This window comes from Seriola aureovittata, chromosome 17 (assembly GCF_021018895.1).
Source record: "Seriola aureovittata isolate HTS-2021-v1 ecotype China chromosome 17, ASM2101889v1, whole genome shotgun sequence".
Lineage (NCBI taxonomy): Eukaryota > Metazoa > Chordata > Actinopteri > Carangiformes > Carangidae > Seriola > Seriola aureovittata.
Genome location: NC_079380.1, coordinates 11,196,877 through 11,217,136, shown reverse-complemented (window position 1 = coordinate 11,217,136; position 20,260 = coordinate 11,196,877). Strand labels below are relative to the sequence as shown.

General features: G+C 40.3%; 1 protein-coding gene across 4 annotated transcripts in view; it reads left to right on the top strand.

Moving 5' to 3' along the window:
• pbx4 (pre-B-cell leukemia transcription factor 4) overlaps positions 1-20,260 on the top strand; it is a 28,930-nt gene that overhangs the window by 3,984 nt on the left and 4,686 nt on the right. For 2 of the 4 annotated variants that reach the window (XM_056401009.1, XM_056401010.1), the window contains 6 exons: positions 953-1,026; positions 14,354-14,598; positions 15,179-15,369; positions 15,581-15,716; positions 16,019-16,175; positions 20,167-20,253. In XM_056401009.1, the coding sequence (XP_056256984.1) occupies positions 953-1,026; positions 14,354-14,598; positions 15,179-15,369; positions 15,581-15,716; positions 16,019-16,175; positions 20,167-20,210 (847 nt within the window). In that variant the 3' untranslated portion in view covers positions 20,211-20,253. Of the gene's footprint in view, positions 1-952; positions 1,027-14,353; positions 14,599-15,178; positions 15,370-15,580; positions 15,717-16,018; positions 16,176-18,520; positions 18,524-19,055; positions 19,160-20,166; positions 20,254-20,260 lie in introns of all 4 variants that reach the window. The other 2 variants (XM_056401012.1, XM_056401011.1) reach the window with 2 other exon arrangements.

The window sequence follows — 20,260 nt, the reverse complement described above, 5'->3', positions numbered from 1 at the left end:
ATAATGCAATATTACAACAGCACTGCAAACTATAGCCACACTCTATACTCTAATACTCTAGAGTTTAACAACTCGTCTCTGACGACCTCAACAATAATGGAACATCATGAGCTACAAGGGGTAGTCCAATGTATTGCATGCAAAGTTACACATTTTGTGTGTCTGTCACATTTTGTATGTTGAATGCAAAAAAATACTTTGAAATACCTTATAATGTAGTTCCATATGTGACCAGCTACTAATACACTCCCCTCTCTGATGTAATTAGTGTGTATTGTGTCAAGTCATTTAGGGCCGTATTAGGGTTGGGATTTTGCTACAGTATTACAGTCTTACAAGTTTTAATAAGCTGTAAGTTGTATGGGTGTGTGTGGGTGCATGAATGTGTATTAGTAGGAAATTTTGTTGCCTAGGTGTTCTGATTTGATTATAGTGAATGGTAGAAGTTTTGCCTTTTCTCCTTTAATTGCTATTAGCCTGTTTGGCAATAAAGAGAATGTCTCTGATTAAATTAAAATTGCAACTTAATCCTAATCCTCTCTATCAACTTACCATCTACTTTCATGGAAGGAGTCTTTCTGTAAGAGGTAGAAATTAGATTACTGTGTATTAACTCTGGAATCTGGTGCTCAGTAATGATGACCTTGAGGTTTGGCATCATTACCTGTCCCACAGCGCAAAGCATCCAAATGACAACATTACTCTTGCTGGTTCAGATTGACGCATCAGGGATATTTATGCACTGACAAAAGCATTTGGCTATTGAAAATGCCTTTAAACAACATGGCTCTGTTCTGCTGTGTTGCACTACACTCTTGAAATGCTGTATGCATAATACATACAGCTCCACTACCTGTTTATGGGAGAGGACATGGAATGACTTGAGATGGAGGTCTGTTTATCGTAATCCTCCTCGCTCTCTCCCTCTCTTATTCCCTCTTCTCTCTTACAGGAAGCATGCCCTGAACTGTCACAGAATGAAGCCAGCCCTCTTCAGCGTTCTCTGTGAGATCAAAGAGAAGACGGGTGAGTTTCTACTTCACTCTTTCCCTTTGTGTTCTCCAGTGTGCACAGGTTGTAACCTACTGTTGAGGTATAGTGTGCCTTTGCTCCAGTTTCCCTGGCACCAAGTTACTTTTTTATTGGCCTCTCAGAGAACCCTATTGATGATATTTGTTGTAGAACTGATTTAGCCTTATGTAATGTGTATGATTTGGTTAAAGATTATTCTAAATATGCATTAGTGTTAGTTGTTTTTGCCTAGTACTTAGTACTATAGAAGACTAGTACTATAGAAATTTACACATTTTTGGCCATTGTCCAGACTTCACACTGACCAGCTGAAACTAATCTTAGTGGAGCGGTGCATTTGAAACTTGAGTCAGACAGTAGAACTTGCTGTAGAACATCGTGACAACTCTTCACATGTTGAGTTCACATCCTTATTTATCAGATTTCGTTTTCCATTTTGACCTGGAGTGCCTGAATGGAGAAATATACTATGTTTTGACATTTTAATTCTTGTCAGTTTTCATCTCAAATGATCAACACTAATGTGACATTGTGTGAATGGTGCAACCAACAGGCTCTTACAGTTGGTTGAATTTTACAGAAATATTTACTATATTAATGCAGGGAAATAAAAACTACCACTAATTCAAACTGTCATATCCAAATTATTAGCTTAAACAATAAAACATGATCCTGACCAAAAGGCCATGCGCAGCTAGTTTACAGGAAGCAGATGGGAAAAATTCCACAGGGCTTTACAGTCAAACTGTTATGCTTTTTCTGTACAAGGAGAGATTCTTCCTTCACTACTGTTAAAACGGCTACACCACATACTTACCCTATAGGGTAATTGTGCATTGAGAATACATTTCTATGCATATCAACTACCTTCATCCAAACACAACACACAAAGCAACAAGAAACTATTCTGACACTGTGTTAACAAATAATACTGAATTTCGGGTGCACATGATCTTATAAAAATTATAATTGACTATGTAAATATCTTAATTTGGCTATTATTCATAAAATTATTCAAAGTAAACACGCTGCTTATTCCCATCTTGTTAGCTATTCGAGTCAGCTATCTGACAGATTCTAGTGGGGTTCAAAGTAGGAAGCCTGGGATGGATGGCAGATTGATGGTTATGGTTGTGTGAATGGGGAGGGTTTTTGAATTCTCTCCCTCTGCCAGTCTCTCTCTCTGTTCTTGTCTTTCTGTGTGATTTTCTTCTTTCATTTTCCTTGTGTATCTTCTAACAGCAAACCTCTCTTGTTCAAATACAATTTGAAAATGCTGCACTGCTGCCTGTTGTGGCCCTCTGTCAATAATGTATTATTGCTCTCCAGTGATGGGAGAAAAGTAAAGGCTAGGCTTGAGTGAGTGGGGCAGGGTACACTGTTTCCCAGGCAACCAGTGGTCTTATTTACCCTAATGCCATTCACTTTGATTTTCACATTTAGTCTCCCAGCAAACTAGAGAGAGGGTACTACTGAGTACTTGTACAGTAAGCTGAGCAGAAAAACAGACAAGCCATGGAGATAGGTTAACAACAGATTTGCAGTTGAAGAGAATATGCCAACAATGAGATATAGAGATGTTTGGCTTTTCCTGTATTCTGCCAGCCATCTGCCACATAGTGCCCTCCTAACTGCACTGTGTACCTGCTTCGGCATTTCTGTGCTACTCCATCAGACCCCCTGCAGGCCCCATTATGTGCCTCTGGAATGTGAATTGACTTCTCTTCAGTGCAGCGTGTGGAAGATCCAATCAGTAGTCCCCTAGTATCTCCACAGATTTTCTGCAGTATTCTTTCACTAACAAACATGCACTTGTGTCGGCACACCCACATGCACACTCTGTCTCTCTTGCACGAATACACACACACCAAACAGGGATAAAAGCAAACTCGGTCTTGGGTCTACTCCTGCTGCCTCGGTCTTGTCCTCTCCCCCTCCCTCCCTATGCCTCGCTCCCATTCTTGAAAGAGAAGTCTTGCTCTGAACTCAGGGCTTTGATATGGTAATGTAATGGTGGTGGTGGAGGAGGGGGGGTGGGTGTGGGGGATGGGAGGTGAATTCCTCTGAGTGCTGCAGTTGGTTAGATTGTTTTCATTGTAAAGGAAAGGTTCTGCGCAAATGCCAGTACCCCTGCTCCCACCACCCCAAAACACCCCCCATTTTACAACAGTACATGTGTTGTCCTGAGCACTCACATTACACATGACCTCCGTCTGTGTGAAATTTGATTCTTATTAATACTTTATTAAAGATACACTCCAAAAAAGAAATTAAAGCACTTGGAGAGGGATGGGGAACGATCAAAGTTGAGAGCCAGTGGCTTTGCTTCAACTCAGTTCTGTTCTCCCTCACTCTCATGGGTATTTGCTGTAAAAATAGCTCTTGGTGCAATGGGACAGCTTATGCCAAAATCTCTCACAAGCCACTGCAGTTACTCTCAGAAGTTTTTCATTTAGTTTGGGCATGTTCGAGGCATTTCTCTTTACTTTTATGCATTCCTTGTGCTTTACACATGACAGTGAATCTGTCACTCACTCTGTTCTGTCACCCTGCTCACATCCCTCTTTTTCAAGCCTGAACATTCCCAGTTGTTTATTTTTGGACGAGTTTTAAATGGAAATAAAAATAGTTTTTCAATTGGAATTAAAGCAACTATATATATATTTTTAGCTTAGAGACAGCAGAGTTTATTAGGAGTCTCTCCCTCCTCTCCCTCACTTGGGCAAGTCCACACCCAAACACTTGCCACTCATCTTGATTAGCTGTCTGATAAACAAGTCTGTGGGATAATGCTGCTAGTTGGCTGTGTAGAAATAGTGCCAAACTGGCTAGCATCCTATCTAAGACTGAATGGCTGGCTCTGTGTCACCTCATATTATTAAAAGTCAATGTGCCAAGCACTGTTCCTATGATATGGATGTGTCTGCACACAAGCATTCATATGGCACATATATCCCATGCAGCAACAGTGAGGGTTTAACAACAAGCACATCCTGATGGCCTGTAGCCAGTGTGATGTTAACTTGAGCCAGATGATTTCTATGTTAGGTGCCCAGTTATGCCAGTGTCCTAACAATGTGTCTGGGGCACTGGTTATTTGCCGCCTGCCTTGGCCACAGCCCACTCTCTTCTCTCTGTGCATTTTTTATAGAGCTGATGCATTGCCTCACTCTCCAAATCATGAGTTAATTATTTGGTTGAAAATTAAAATCAGTCTTGTAATGTTTGTTTAATTTGACTGTGATATCTACTTATGTAGGAGGCAGGTTGCTTATTTTTCTAACCACGTACAAGCACCAAAATCTCACAGTTGATGCCCGCCAGCAGAGCCAGCAGCACTTACCTAGTATACTGCAAAACTAGCTGACAACCCATCATCACATCCTATTAATCTTTTGACATGATGAATGAATGGTAAGATTTAGTAATCTCAATGAACTCCCTCTTTGGTTTGTTTTTTTCCCCCAGTGCTACTTCTGGCTACATTTAATAAAAATAAACTTATTCCATTTAGTCATGATGACATATCAATGCATACAAAAGGACCAGTTTAGACTGATATTATCATAATTTATTAAATTCATGTATATTAAGATGAACATTTTCTTTGTTCTTCAATGGATTTGTTGATGAATATTTTATATTTTGCCAAAATTAATTATTATGAATGTGACTGTTGTGTTGAATTCCCAGAGTTGTACAATCCTACTTCAAAGGAGAGATAACCAACATGCAGTATCTTGGCATTTAATAAGCCTTCAAACTGCTTCATATTTTATCAATCTCCGAAGCTGTTAGCAACACATCCACACCAGTGCAGACCTTAGTGTTTCATTGTAGAATAACATATATCTGAATGAATCCTCATATTATTATCTGTTAGTCTGTTTGCTCTTTAAGACACTAACTAAACTACTAAGCAATGTATGTAAAATCAGCTTATTGGGGTTGTAATGTTTTTGCAGACCATGCAGGTCCCTTAATCAAATTATTTCCTTACCTTTATTCACAGCACTCAAGTTATCTGTATGCATTACAATAACATTTCAGCAACCAAATGGCCCCAATTTCATGTTAATTGAATTACAGCATGATTGTAGTCGTAAAAAAACTCGAACAAAGCAACACTGCTAAAAGTCACACAGTTGCCATGTGTTTATTCATAGCCAGAATAAATACTTGACTTTTTTTTTTTTAGTCTTTTGAAAGGTCATTTTAATTTGTATACTTTTTTTTATTTGAGAGGCCTTGCATGAAAGTTAACAACAAAACATCATACACCAGAGGTTATTAGTTGGTGGCATGCAATATTTGTTAGGAAACCCCCTTTCAGCATCACATGATTAATTTAGATGTTTGTTTTCCACCAACTTTGACAAGAGTACAGTACATGAAGTCTAGTGAATCACATGCCTCATTTAAGCAACTTAATTATTATTAGTTTTCAAAGAGCCCAATTTGGAACAGCCATAAAATTTTATGAGTTGTTAGGAACCTGTGGGAAGTCTTTTATTATTTTTTATGAGGGAAAGCATACAGTGTATTTCAAACCAAAAGCAGTAACAAAACGAAAATAATTTTTGGCTTAATGCGACCTGTGTGAAGCTACCAAACATCCATTTTCAGTTTTACTATCACTAAGGTCTAAAATTAGAATATACCATCCAATTGGTTTTATATTTTAAAGGGTCTGTTATATATTTACACTCCCTATGCAGTAGTGTGGGATTATCTCATTGGCTTTTCAGAAATCTCTGTTGTGTTTTGTGGTGTCCTGCCACTCAATCGTTTTTTTTCTCTTCCTTGCTCCTTTGCAGAACAGAATGAAAAAAGATAGTGTGTGTTTGGGGGTGGGGGTGGGGGGTTGCAGGAGCAATACAGGGAGATTGATGAGGCAGTAAGAGCAGGAGTAATTACTCGGTGTCCATTCCCCAAGCCAGATTGGCAGACGGCTAATATCACACAGACCCCTGGCCCTGACAGACACCCCACCCCCCCACCCCCCAACTCAAACTGGGGAGGCAGAGCACCCCAACCTTCAGCCTAGGTCTAATGGTGTGTGGGCCAACTGATTTCCCCATGTGGGATTATTCCTGTAGGAACTGGGTTTCTGTATATTGACAAAGGGAACTGCTGTCTGGAGTGTGCCGTAGGAATGGAAAAGCTCAGTGGAATTCTTCACCTTTAAGACTGCAGCAATATGATTTTGGCCAAGATTCACCAAGGGCGGTGATTTGACTGTGCTGTCACTCAGTATTTCAGGAAGATCAGAGTGGCAGGAAATGTTCAACTGGATATGAGTTTTTACTAGTTGACAAGCATTAACAGCATGGATTGAGTTACTGTATTGCATGGTTAGAACAAGCGCCCACTCTAGAATTTTTTTTTTTGTCTGATCCAATTTGGCAGGCGCAGTTTACACTTTTGACGCCAAAACAGTAGATTTAGTGGAAGAGGAGCTGAGAACATGGGATGAAACATTACCAGATGAGGTTTATGTGCACATATGATACTAGATTGTTTTGTTCTGGTTCACGTATGATCCCTCTCTCTCTCTCACACACCTGACGTATTGATCTAACATTTATGCAATTGCTTCATAGTCGAAACTGGTGCTGGGAGTTTAAGAAAAACTGAAACTAAAAAGAAAATGAAAATTAAATGAATTTGCTATGCATTTCACTGGATGTACTTAGTAAATTAAAGGGCAGCAAATAAAATTCACAACACTGAGGAAGTGGGCACACACATACTGGTGACAGACACTATTGAAATTTAATTAGCCAGAGTGACATGATAGGCAAGGCACCATATTTTGTGTGTTTGGGACTTTACTTTGGATCCCTAAATTCCCAGCCCATGAAAAAGTAACAATGAAAATAGTGAATGACCCATCGGTATTGGTCGAGGATCACCCACAGGACGGACTCCTATCTTTTAACCCCCCACTCCCCCCTCAGCATGTATGCCTCTCACACTGCTTTTAGGCTTTGCTCTTAAAGGAAACTGGCGTCTCTTTAATTAAAGATATGTAAATGTGGTCTCAGCTGGATTGCATTAGTTTGGTGGTGGTGGGGTGGGAGTGTGTCGGAGCCTAGCTCCTAATCCTGACTAATTAAGGATTAATTACAATTGATGGGAGCCTTCCACCCCTCTGCAGTATTGCACATTGCTGTCCTAGACAGTATGTTTGTATATTTCACACCATGTCATAAATGCAGGGGAGAGATAGAAACATGAGGGCTGGTGGAAGGAGGGGGGAATATTACCCACCCTAAGATTAGCCATATGCATTGGGTTATTATAGATACTGGGAAGCCCATGCTCCTTATAAGCTTGTGGTGCTTTTCATCAGTCTAGATCGATGGACTGATGTACTAATACTGTTTACTAATTTAGATCAATGCCATATTTTGGGAGGTTGCTTGGTTTTTATTTCATTATCAGTTTGTAACGTGTGCAGTCATTTATGTGTGTACATGTTAGCAGAGTCAGTTAAGGATATCCTCCCGTAAAACCACTGGTAAATTGTTATCCTGGCCAACCATACATATTATAGGCACAGTGATTTTTATTCCTCACTAAACTGGTACATCGGACCTGTGCAGACTAACCATGTAGCCTCAGCTCTCTCTGGCACCATCTGACTGTGTCATAATGCTTGTTCACTTGTTATAAATGGGCACTGCTCTTCTGATCTATCGCTTAATTGCCACCTAATTTGCATAACAGTGCAAATTAACGACCTCTCAAATGAGCGTTCATTTTTCACAAAGTCTTTAGGAGCTCCTTAAGAGTCTGTGCTAATGAGCACAGGAGGCAGCTGGCCTGATGAGAGTTGACTGGGGGAAGATCCTAGCAGTGCTATAACAAGCCTCCTGCTTAGGTGCTCTTCATCATCCTCCTCCTCTTCCTCCTGTGACATTTCAAATTCTTTCTTCCATGTCTCTCTCTGTCTTTCTCTGTATGCAGAACTGTACTGGACTAGGGATACTATGTTAGAGATTTAGTCACATGAGCTCAGCAGTGCTTACTGTATGCTTTTAAATGCTTTATCACTTATCCCTTATTGACACTAAAATATATATATTTTTAAAGATCTCATGTTGCTCAGTTACTTAAAATGAAATATCTCTGTGTTGTCTGTTACTAGTTAGGCTGGCAGTATACTAGGTTTTCTCAGATGAGCTGTGAGCAAATATGTGTACACTCACTGCATTCAAGGTCTGTTTGTTTAATTCTGCCCATGCTATCTGGATGAGCTTGCACGTCAAAGTGGGGGCCGAGTTAATGTATGAATTCCTCAAAACATGAGAAAAGTAAATAAAAGACATACTATGTTGACATTATGGTAGTAACAAGGCTGATTGAAATTTCAACCACCTCAGCTGGTCAGCCTGACCACAGTTGAGCAACTGAAACTAAATATTTCACTTCTTTTTGGTCATCAGCCCAATGTTTTACCCATGCAAAGACCCAAAGTATGACTTTGTTTTGAGTAAACTGTCAGTCTTATTTTTAGGGGATTTTCATTTTGATATGATTAGAGTGACTTGGTTCACACATGATTCCTATTTTCATACTTTATGGGCCCTGTCACTGTTTTTTTTCTCATTTGTGAAGTATATGAACCTGGAAAATATTCCCTGAGTGTGGCTGTTGGGTCAACTTTTAAAATGTGTTTTGTAGCATGTGCACCCATTTACTCTGTGTGAAGGTAGCCATCCTGTGGTTTTATTTTAATTCTGATACTTTTATTGTAGTGAACTATTTTATGTTTTCCATTTTAGTGTTGTCAGTATTTTTTAAGAGATATAGCTTTGATTCACTGATTGAATCTGTTTTCTGTCTTCCTTTACTTTTGACTTGTAAAAAATTATTGAAATGGCGATCAAGGAAATTGGTTTAATAATTTGCAAAATAGTTCATATAAATAATAGGCATAGGGAAAATAAATTGTAGATCCTTTATTTGCCTCTATTTGTGCAGATTATGTGACAACACAAATTGATCTGTCCCTCATTAGTGCCTGTGTGTGTTCTTGTGTGTGTGACAGTGTGTTTGTGTGTGACCATTCAAGGAGGGTACACGTAGTCATCGCTCGAGTGTCCAAGCCTCTCTTTAGTTAATTAAGGGCTGATTGATGATGTGTTGGACTGAAGTGTTGTGTTTGCCCAAGGTGTGAGTTCTCCAATTCACACCTTAATCAGACCACACTGTGTTTACTCTTACCTGTGTGTGTGTGTGTGTGTGTGTGTGTGTGTGTGTGTGTTGTGTGTGTGTGTGTGTGTGTGTGTGTGTGTGTGTGTGGTGTGTGGGTCTGTGGGTCTGTGGGTCTGTGTGTGTGGGTCTGTGTGTGTGTGTGTGGGTCTGTGTGTGTGTGAGAGTCAGATTGGGGGGCTGCGTGCAACAGGACTGTGGTGAACTACCCAAACAGATGCTGATTAGCGTGAGCTGCTTAAAGTAAGAAAGGACATATGGATTGGGCTCATTAAGTTGACTGTACTCCACAAAACACACCCTTTTAGAAGAATGAGGTACACTGTTTTTATGTTGCATTTGCAGTAGAAATACACCTTTCCCAATATCCATTTGGCAAAAAGCCCATCAGGGATATTATTCATTTTTAATGCTGGTTCTTCAGTTTTAATGCCATATTCTACAGCTCGCCCAAGGCAACATTTTATTCACCCAAGCACCTTTTGGAGCAACCCATATTCGACCAAAATGACATGGTACTTCAAAATCCTATATGCTCAGAGGAACTCGTTTGTGAAAGTTGATATTAATCAGTTGTTACAAAACATGATTTTGCAAAGAAGGTGCCATTGGCATCAAGGCTCTCACTGACATTGCCTAAGACCGCTAATCATAATATGAGGATGTGCCTTTGCATTTACAGACTTTAACCGGACATAAAGAAGGTGAAGTTTGTATTTCACTGCATGAATTTAAAGGTCAAGGACTTCGACGAAACTGCTCTGTTCTCTCACGCCACTCATCTCTGTTTCCTTCACAGTGCAAGTCAAACTGATCCGACACAAGAAAATTAGATAAAATGATGGTCAGATTTGGGTTTTCTCAAACTTCTGCATAAGATATATTTTTGTCTAAAATTTGTCTGGCTAGAGCCATTGTTCATGAAAACTGGAAGCCAAAATCAACCTGATGGGTTTTCAGCAACCATTTTCAGTGTAGTACATGGATCAGGAAGAGGTTTGTTTGTCATTTATTATTCAAAGCTTTACTTGTTTTTAAGGGTGAAAATGTCTCGGATAAAATAGTGAAGAGTAGTTTAATATAGGTATTCTGGCCCCAGTTATTATTTTTCCAAGCTGCATTTGTATTGCCCAGATGCTATTTTATATTTTGCAAACATTTTTAGTTCTTATACACAGGTTTACCTATCATATCTCCAGAGCTGCAGTTGAGATTTATTTTTGCAGTTTTTGTGAGGTAAATTTGCATATTCATGTAGCATATTTTCATTGTGAAAACCATCCTTCTATGGCCCATTCTCTTTATCTGAATTCTCTGTCTGTAATGAAAGGAAAAACTGATGTTTTCACAGTCTTATCTTTTCTCTCTTTCTGGCTCGCTCGCTCTCTGGCACGTCTGTACTCTGGATTGTGTATATTCCTGTAGCCTCTCTCCCTCTCTCTCTCTTTCTCTCTCTCTCTCTCTCTCTCTCTCTCTCTCTCTCTGTCTCTTTCTCTCTCGCACACATATCTTCTCCTGTGACTCCTTTTTTCAATTCTCCTTGGTTCTCCTTCTACCCTCTCTCTCTCTCTCTCTCTCTCCCTCTCCCTCTCCTTACCTTTTTTTCCCCCTTTTTTCGTTCTCTATCCTTCTCTCTCTCTCCCAGTGAAAGGCTGAGAATACCCAAGGGAGCTGATGCAATTAAAATGCTAATCCTGTCTGTCTACAGAGAGAGGGAGAGGGGGGGGCTGACAGCATGAGGGATTGCGGCTCACATGGAGAACTCGACTGAAATGGAGAACAGAGGGAGGGGGGGGCACTGGGGGAGGTGGGTGGGGGTGTGCTGAAAGGGAGAGGGGGGAGGGGATGTGTGTTGGGGGGAGACAGAGTGAAAAGGGGGATGCTAGTGAGGGAAAAGACAGACAAGGATAAAGCTTGTGCTGTGAGCTGAGCAATGATATACTGACTGCGTTTAAGTCTTATCTATTTCTATGTGTGGAAGGCATTACAGTTAATGTACAGCACTACACTAGTGGTTAGGTTGTTCACCCTTACCTGCACCACTTCATATACTGTATGTTGTGTCTGTACGGCACACCGTTTCCACATTGGCTGTGCAGAAATGAGAATGATTATGTATGCAGTGAAAGCCCAGCTGGATACCCTGAATATTTCATAGTATGTGTTGCTCGCTTCGTCTCTCAATGCCACACAGCTCAGCTAGGGTGGTAACGTGTGCATAATGGTGTGATTTCTAAGAGCTTTGCATGCAGGCTGTGGGCCTTAAGATGTCTTCCTATTTAAAAAAGGAATTTAAGTATCATTACTTACAGCACTCTGAGTTTTAGTATCTTGGTAATAGAACCAACCCAACGACGATTTCAGGAGCCAGTTGATCAAAAGAAAACACTGCTTAGATTTTGGAGAAAAACACCCAGCTTGTTCTCAGACCTGTAGGTTTTGTTTTTTTATAATTAACTGTATTTTTCAGGGTTCTCATGGCTGGTTTGTGAGACTCCTTTTTACACATGCCCTTTGTCATATGGTCCTTTTCTGTGCAGTATCTTAACTCATCTCAACAGCTGCTATAATACCACTAGGCCACTAGACTGTGCATGAGTGCAATTGTGGGTAATCACAGCTTAATTGGAGTAATTAGGGGAATGTAGGGGCATTAGGCTACAGCTGGGGGCCATAATGAGGAGTGGGGCAAAAGGGAGGGGGAAGAGGTGAGATGCTTCAAGAGCCATAGTTGCCCTGTTCACTGTAGGTCAGTTGTACTTCTCAGTGAATGGACATTGAAGATCACAGCACACATGACTGTATACCATCAGAGCAGAACAAATACTTCTGGTCCTTGATCACTAAATTACCTATAGGTTATCTAGCTAAGAAGTGCAGAGATTGTATGTGAATGACTGAAAGCAAAGAAAAAGAGGAGGGAAAGAGATGGGCGAATCAGGGTCATTAGTTCAGACGGCTGGGTCTGCTGCATTCCTGAGCCCTGAGATGGGGGAGCAGCAGAGCAGGAATGTGCCTTGGAGAGAGAAGAGACCTAAGTAGAAGGAAAGAAACAGGCAAGAAGGAACAAGAAAAAAAAAAGGGGGGGGGGGGGGAGTTGGACACTTTGCTACGAGAGGCCTTAAATGGTGGAACAGACTCATTTATCAAATGAAGTTTGAAAAAGCAAAAAGTCGTCTGCTCCATAGCAGTTGGAAACTTAAAGTAAAACTGTTTTTGTCCTCATTTCCTTCACATCTGTTATCCCTACAAATACAGCCCTACTGATTTGTTAGCTCTGACTGCTCCACGGCTGCAAACTTGTTTTTCAACATGACTCTCTACAGGGAAACTTAGACAGCAACATAAAGACTCATAAGATTGTGTAAATTGTGCTAACAAGAGAAGCTCTGAATGAGTGAATTCATGAACCCCCTAACCTTTGATGATGAGCTTTGACTAACTAGCGTAATCCTTAAGGAGGACAAGCGCCTAACGCCACCCAGTTTCCACTGGGATTAATCTTGTCATCCATATTGTTGGCGTCTGTCTCCTTCAGAATCCTGTCTGGTTTCACTGCTGTCTAAATTGGCTTTTACGTCTCCTTGGCTCCTTGATTTAGGTCTCCAGCTATAAAGATCAGCATAAATGTGGACATACTACTGTGTTTATTTGGGACTCTGAATCAGTATTTCACTGTATTAAAACTTCCTTACTTTCATAATGCAGATATATACTAAAATGTATCCATTTTACTATTTTACACAAACTTAAATTTCACAATATAATCCTAGTGACACAAGTGGACATGTGTTTTAGATCTTCGACTAACAATTATCTTAATTATCGATAAATGTGCTGATTATTTACTGATGAAATGCTTATTTGCTTAATGCTAAATTTCAAAAACTGAAAAAAGAAATACCCATCACAATTCCTCAGACCCCCGAGATGACATCTTGTGATTCAAATTGCTTAATTGGACCAGTCCAAGACCCAAAGAACCCAAAGATATTCAGTTTGTAGAGGTTCAACGAGTTGAGAAAATTAGGGAATACTTACTTTTGAAGAACCAGTGAATGTTTATTTATTTATTTATCTATTTATTCATTTAATGTTTTTTCTTGAAAAATACAGGGAACAATAATTAAGTTATCAAAATAGCTGCTCTTTAATTTTCTGTCGATTGCTTAATTTGTTAAATAACATTAATAATGACGTTTTTGAATACATGCAATAAAAGTAAAATTTATGCTAAGGCACTTTATAGTGCATCTTTTCTCTGCAATTAGTTTCCTTTTACAAAATAAATTAACTGTTTGTAAATAATGTGCCCAAGACACTCAATTGTTATACCAAGTTTCTTCTCTTACTTTCTGAAGTTGAATGATTGAGAAGCAAAAGGGGCAAGAGGGAATTTAGTTAAGAGTTAAACGCTTCAGGCTTTGAAGAAAAGATGGTTGTCTGTACTTAAAACTTTTCTGTAACAAAGTGGTGTGTGTGTGTGTGTGTGTGTGTGTGTGTGTGTGTGTGTGTGTGTGTGTGTGTGTGTGTAAAAGAGAGCAAGAGAGAGAGAGATGAGAGCATGGCTGCAGGCTGACAGAGGTCCTGGTATAATACAGTGGTGGAGAGCAGCAACTGATAACTATACTTATGGCCACTGGGGCTCATAGTGACAGCACATGCACTCCCATTACTGGTCCCATGCCTCATGCCCTTATCTCTGGCAGGTTGCCACTGAGGGGCCACACTGCCCTCTGCTGTTGATTGAGAGGAAGCTCAGACTCATTGAAAATTCAGCCAGGCGCTCATAGCAATGACTCAGGGGAGAAACTCAACTGGGTTTTGACAGGGTTGCACTTATTTGAATTTTAGCAGTTGTAAAACTTTTTCCTATGCACCCCAGAACCTACAGTATTAGCATGTAGTGGTAGCCTTTTCCTTAAAAGGGAATGTGTGGTCTGTTATTTTTCAAAAACTTTTTAACCAACAGGTTTTCTCAGCCTTAGGAGGATGTTCTTGTTTGGGCAGACCGTAATAAAAACAGGGATTTTTTTTCCTAAGCGGGTAAATACTAACTTTTCCCCTTTTACTCCTGTGCTTCCTCTCTTCTCCTGTCCAGTCCTGAGTATACGAGGTGTACAGGAGGAGGACCCCCCAGATCCCCAGATCATGCGGTTGGACAACATGCTGCTTGCAGAGGGTGTGTCAGGCCCAGAGAAGGGTGGAGGATCAGCGGCGGCGGCTGCGGCTGCAGCAGCAGCAGGGGGCTCACCCACCGACAGCAGCATCGAACACTCTGACTACAGAGCCAAGCTCGCCCAGATCCGCCAGATATATCATTCTGAGCTGGAGAAGTATGAGCAGGTGAGGGCTGAGCAGACTTAAATGGTCAAACATGTACTGTCTGTCTGTACTGGGTCTGGCAACAATCATTTTGTGCAAAATAAAAGGAAAACATACAGTAAACACTTTACTGTTAGAATGTGATTTCAGTCTAATCATGCAATACTATAAGATTGATTACTTCTTTTTTGATGTTTTGATGTATTTTAATGAAATGAATGAGTGAAAATTCATTATATCATTGATACATTTTGTTTAACATAACAAGAATAGACATTGAGATTAGGTTCTGTCAAAGAACATGGCTTTTGGCATTTAGCTCTGCACATTCTTGGCTGTTTATGATTCCTTTCCTAGTGTTTCACTGATATAGGTTTGAAAATTGCTACTGAAGATTATTTTATGGTTCATATGCTATTTGTAATCAAATTTTCTATTACTAGTCTATTTTTCTTAGAAAAGAGGAAGGCAGCTGAGTCAGGAAGCCAAGGCCTACACGTGATCATCACATCATTACACTAGATAGAAACTGTGCTCGGACTTTCGTTTACAATAGCATTCAATTCCTTTCTCTTCCTCTGTCTCTCTGTCCTCGGTCCAGGCCTGCAGTGAGTTCACCAACCATGTAATGAACCTGCTGAGAGAGCAGTCTCGCACACGGCCTATCTCTCCCAAGGAGATTGAGCGCATGGTGGCCATCATCCACCGCAAGTTCAGCTCCATTCAGATGCAGCTCAAACAGAGCACCTGCGAGGCTGTCATGATTCTGCGCTCACGCTTCCTTGACGCCAGGTCTGTCTGTGTGTGTCTGGCTGGTATTGTGTGTGTGTGTGTGTGTGTGTGTGTGTGTGTGTGTGTGTGTGTGTGTGTGTGTGTGTGTGTGTGTGTGTGTGTGTGTGTGTGTGTGTGTGTGTGAGATGATACTGAAGTACAACTGGCTTTGTTGTGTCAGACATGTACATTCCAAGCATTTGGGTGATTATCTCTACTCTCTGTGTGTCAGACGTAAGAGGCGCAATTTCAACAAGCAAGCGACAGAAGTGCTGAACGAGTATTTCTACTCCCACCTATCTAACCCTTACCCTAGTGAGGAAGCCAAGGAGGAACTGGCCAAAAAATGTGGGATCACCGTGTCTCAGGTGAATTGCTAACTCTGCTATTATCCAGGACGGTAAAAGGACACTAGTTGTTTTTGTGGAAGCTAAGGTGATTTTGGTTTACAGGCTCAACTGTCTCCGTTTCAAGATCAGTTTCATTACATACTTTATAGCAACTTTTCAAAAGGCTTGAATTTCTTTTTTGTTTTGTACCATTGCTATAAGTAAAAAATAACACTGAAAATAAGAGCAACATGGAAAGACAAATGGATTTCCTTGTTTAATATATTTTTTTATCAGAAGAACCACTGCATTTAAATATCTGACATCCATCTGCCCCTTAGGTCTCTAATTGGTTTGGCAACAAGAGAATACGCTACAAGAAGAACATTGGTAAGTTCCAGGAGGAAGCGAACCTGTACGCAGTTAAAACAGCGGTGGATGCTGCCAATGTGTCGGCGCAGGCTAGCCAGGCTAACTCTCCAGCAACGCCCAACTCAGGTACCAAGTGCGCCATCTCATCCTCCCACAAGCCCTGCAACTTCTCATTAACAGGCTTCAGTTCCTCTACATACACTTTCATTTTTACACATAACTTAACCTGACTGAATCACAAAATGGCTGTATCATTTGTTGACTTGATTGTCCAAAGGAAAACCCACACTGCAATACAAATGTGCTTTCATATATCTGTCCTTTCAGAGCCATGTGAAATGATCCTATTTATTCTGCATTAAGTCACTGGTAAAACATCATTTTCAGCCAAAGAGGCAAGCTATATATACCTGTATATAACCAGAAACCTAGACACAGTCTTTACTCATCCAGCTTCAGCAAGTCAACTGTGTCCAATTTTACTACACTAAGCACTTTATAAGGAACACCATACTAATAGTGCGTAACCATTTCTTAGCAAAAACCGAGGTTCATCAGACCAGACTATGTTTTTACAGTATTCAACTGTCCAGTTTCGGTGAGCTTGTGCCCACTGCAGCCTCAGGTTTCCGTTCTTGGCAGAAGACCACGTCAGGTTTTGCTCCTGTCGGCTGTTTTAGCCCATCTGCCCCAAGGTTGGACGTGTTGTGCATTTTGAAATGCTTTTCTGCTCACCAGTTGTTAAAGGGTGGTTATCTGAGTTACTGTAGCTTTTCTGTCAACTCCAACCAGTTTGGCCATTCTCAGAGCTACTGCTCACTGGATGGTTTTTTTGTTTTGTTTTTCACACTATTCTGAGTAAAAACTCCAGAGACTGTTGTGTGTGAAAATCCCAGATCAGCAGTTTCAGAAATACTCAAACCAGCCCGTCTGGCACCAATAATCATGCCACGGTCAAAGTCTCTGAGATTATATTTTTCCCCGTCCTGATGTTTGATGTGAACATGAACTGAAGCTCTTACCTGTATGTGCATTACTTTCTACATTTCACTGCTGCCACATCATTGGCTGATTGAATAATTGCATCAATAAGCAGTTGTACTGGTGTTCCTAACAAAGTGCTCGGTGAACAATTTTCAATCATGACATAAAATATAGCATTCTAAATCTAACAAAGAACCAAATAAAGATTCATAAAATCAATAATAACAATAATACGCAGTATTGTCAACTATTTTGTTATTTTTTTCTAGGATAGCGTAGCTAATCTCCCTTATTTTTACAAGAAAGCATTTGACTGTATTCTATTTCCCAGACATATTTTTTTCTAAATTTCATACACGAGTAAAAAGTAATTTACAAATTTCTTTTAAATGTGAAACTCTTAAATTTGTTTTGGTTTGTGCAGTGTGGGAAACTTTGGTGTTTGCTTGTCTGACAGCCAAGATTTGCATTCATCTTGTGCTATGTTTTTTGAGCTAGATGCTTTTGTAACATTTCATATCTGCAAAACTCTAATGTAACTTGAGACTGTTGTGATACTCAGGGATTTCAGGTGGAGGGACTGGCTTAATGTAAACTTCAAGTACTTTCTGTCCATCTTTCATATTTTCTTTCTGAAAATCATCCCATTATATATTTATTTGCTTGGTTAATTGCTTTTGTTATTTGTAACCTAGTGTTATTTGAAACAATTAATGCAATACACAGCACATAGTAATAATATATAGTAACCCCAATTTGCTAAGGAAGCTGAGTTGATCAGGTAGGTGTTTATTCAGATGTTTTGATTAATTTAGTCAGTTCCCCTTTCTATGGTTTCGGTGTGCTCAAAATAAATGATGACCAGCTGGGCTGGTAGGGTCTTTAAGGTGACAAAAATTAATGATGGGACATGATGCTATCTGTGAGAGAAGGTTTTTAAAAAAAAAAAAAAAAAAAAAAAAGTTATCGTAGGCCAAGAGACTGGATGGTGTCACAACTGCTCCCTTTTTTGTTACCAAATGAAATTCACTGACAAAACAATGGCATTGCTGCAGCAAGTTGCATTGACAGGAGGATAGTAAGAGGGAGTAAGACACAAGTCACTGATTGATTAAACCAGATTTACCTATTTTAAACCCTAATGGTGAAATCGGTGATAAGAATGGAATATGAATGCAGGTAGTATAGGCAGACACCAAATTAATCAGTTCACAGAATATGTTGCTTAAGTATGGGTAAATTTGTACCGTAAGAAATAAAATTCTAGACCACAAACGACCTCTTACCTCTCACACTTGGTATAATAAGTGTAAACTGTCAATATAGCCAAACTATGTTATCTGAATGTTACATGTTGTCAAAACTGTCAAACACTTGCATATCCTAAAACAATTTCCTGATGTGGAATTTAAATGCGTTTTAAGACACGAGTAGTAAATGTTAGTGTGGGAAAGTAGCTTTCCGTCACTGCCAGATTTTCCAAGCAGCAGGTTGTTTTAAAGTTTTATAGTATAATCTTTATACATCGTATCCTAAGCCTCATATCTTCCACTACTGCCAGACCACCCCGCTCCACCAGTGCATTGTAGCCCATGATGACGAACCAACATCACCCACTCTAGGGAATTGGAAGTGTGTTTGTGACATTAAGTTCTCCTAACCTTTATCAAAAGCCCAATCTATGATTCACCGCTCACCCAAAGAGGCCAAAATTACTTTAACAGTTTTTTGCAGCTGTAAAATGCATGTTTGCAAATATCAGATTTGCATAGACCTCAGTTTTGATTTCATTTTCTAACTGCCACACCATGGTGTGTGCAGCTGTTGTGCATGTATGCTGAGGAGAATCTATGCTTTAATCTTGTAAAATGGCCTATTCCGAATAAGTTGGCTGAGGACAGTGACCCTCATATTGAAGCTGGTTATTAAGTTAGTGCTACTAGTCAATGTCCATGACCAGTGGTGACCTTTTGACCCTGTGGCACTGGCTGATTGGATATTGGCTATATATATTGCCTGCAGGGTCACCAGGGTCATACAGTTTGTCTCACACAGGCGACGCCTACCTCGGCCTGCGTTCTCTCAACGGGGAGGGTCTCAACATCGCCCCCTCTCTACAGCCGCAGGTATGCACTGAGGACAGCTGCAGAGTTGACCTCAATGCGTTAACCCAGCCACCCAGAATCCTTGGATACCCACCCCTTGAATAGCTCCTTTTGACCCCGACCTCTCCTCAGATCCCATCCTGACTTTACCTTTGACCCCATCAACTCCTTCCCCAACACAAGCACAAAATGACCCATTTTGCACTGTACAGTGAGCCCGAGTAGCTTATGGCTTCACTCAAGAGGAGTAATGTCAGTTTATTTAAGGGTCTTTAAATTTGAATAATGCATATCCTGCTATAATTATGTATACATATAGTCCTATTCTTAAGGAAGCACAGAATCAGCCTCAGTGTAGAACCCCTAGACCATGTTAGGGGCATCACAGCCTTCCTTAGCACTCTTGTAGTTGTCAGTGTAGAGCTGTGTGGAATATTGCCATAAATCAGGGCTGACAATTGGACCAGCAAACCCTCTGGTTAATGGTCAGTTTCTCACCGGTTGTCGTGCACCTCTAACCCTTCAAACAGCATCCTGCCGTTTTTGTCATTTTTCCTTGCCCTTCCAAACATTCCTCCATCCCATATCTCCGTATATTCACCCCTCCACCTGTGTAGACAGAGAAATTTCCTCAAACTGAACTGACCTTGTGATTGTTGTCTTAATAGACATATAGTTTTGTTGTTCTTGATGGATCCACAGATTTCTGCTGTTAACTTAAAAAAGTGCTTGCCTTTTGGCTTCACTTGCAGTCTTTCATTTAGAAGAAGAAGTAGTTTAATGTCAAGAAGAAGAGTCAAGAAGTTGATGTTGAACTATAATGTTTAGTTGCACTGACTAAATGGAGTAATACACTAGCGTGAAAGCAATCATGAGTAATACAGACTGGTTCTGATGCATGCAGCAGAGGTTTGTGGATGCTATCACTCCTCAGCCTGTGGTTGATCAGATTAAAAAAAAACAGGTTTGTTTAGTTTGTTGTGCTGAAGTTTCTGTTGAAATTTGTGGTTGTGTTTTGTCTCTGATAGGTGGATACCCTGCACCGTGCTACACACCTGACGGGCGGCTATGAGGAGCTGTCGGGTAGTGGCCTCTACACCCCTCATCGCCTGGATGTGAGTA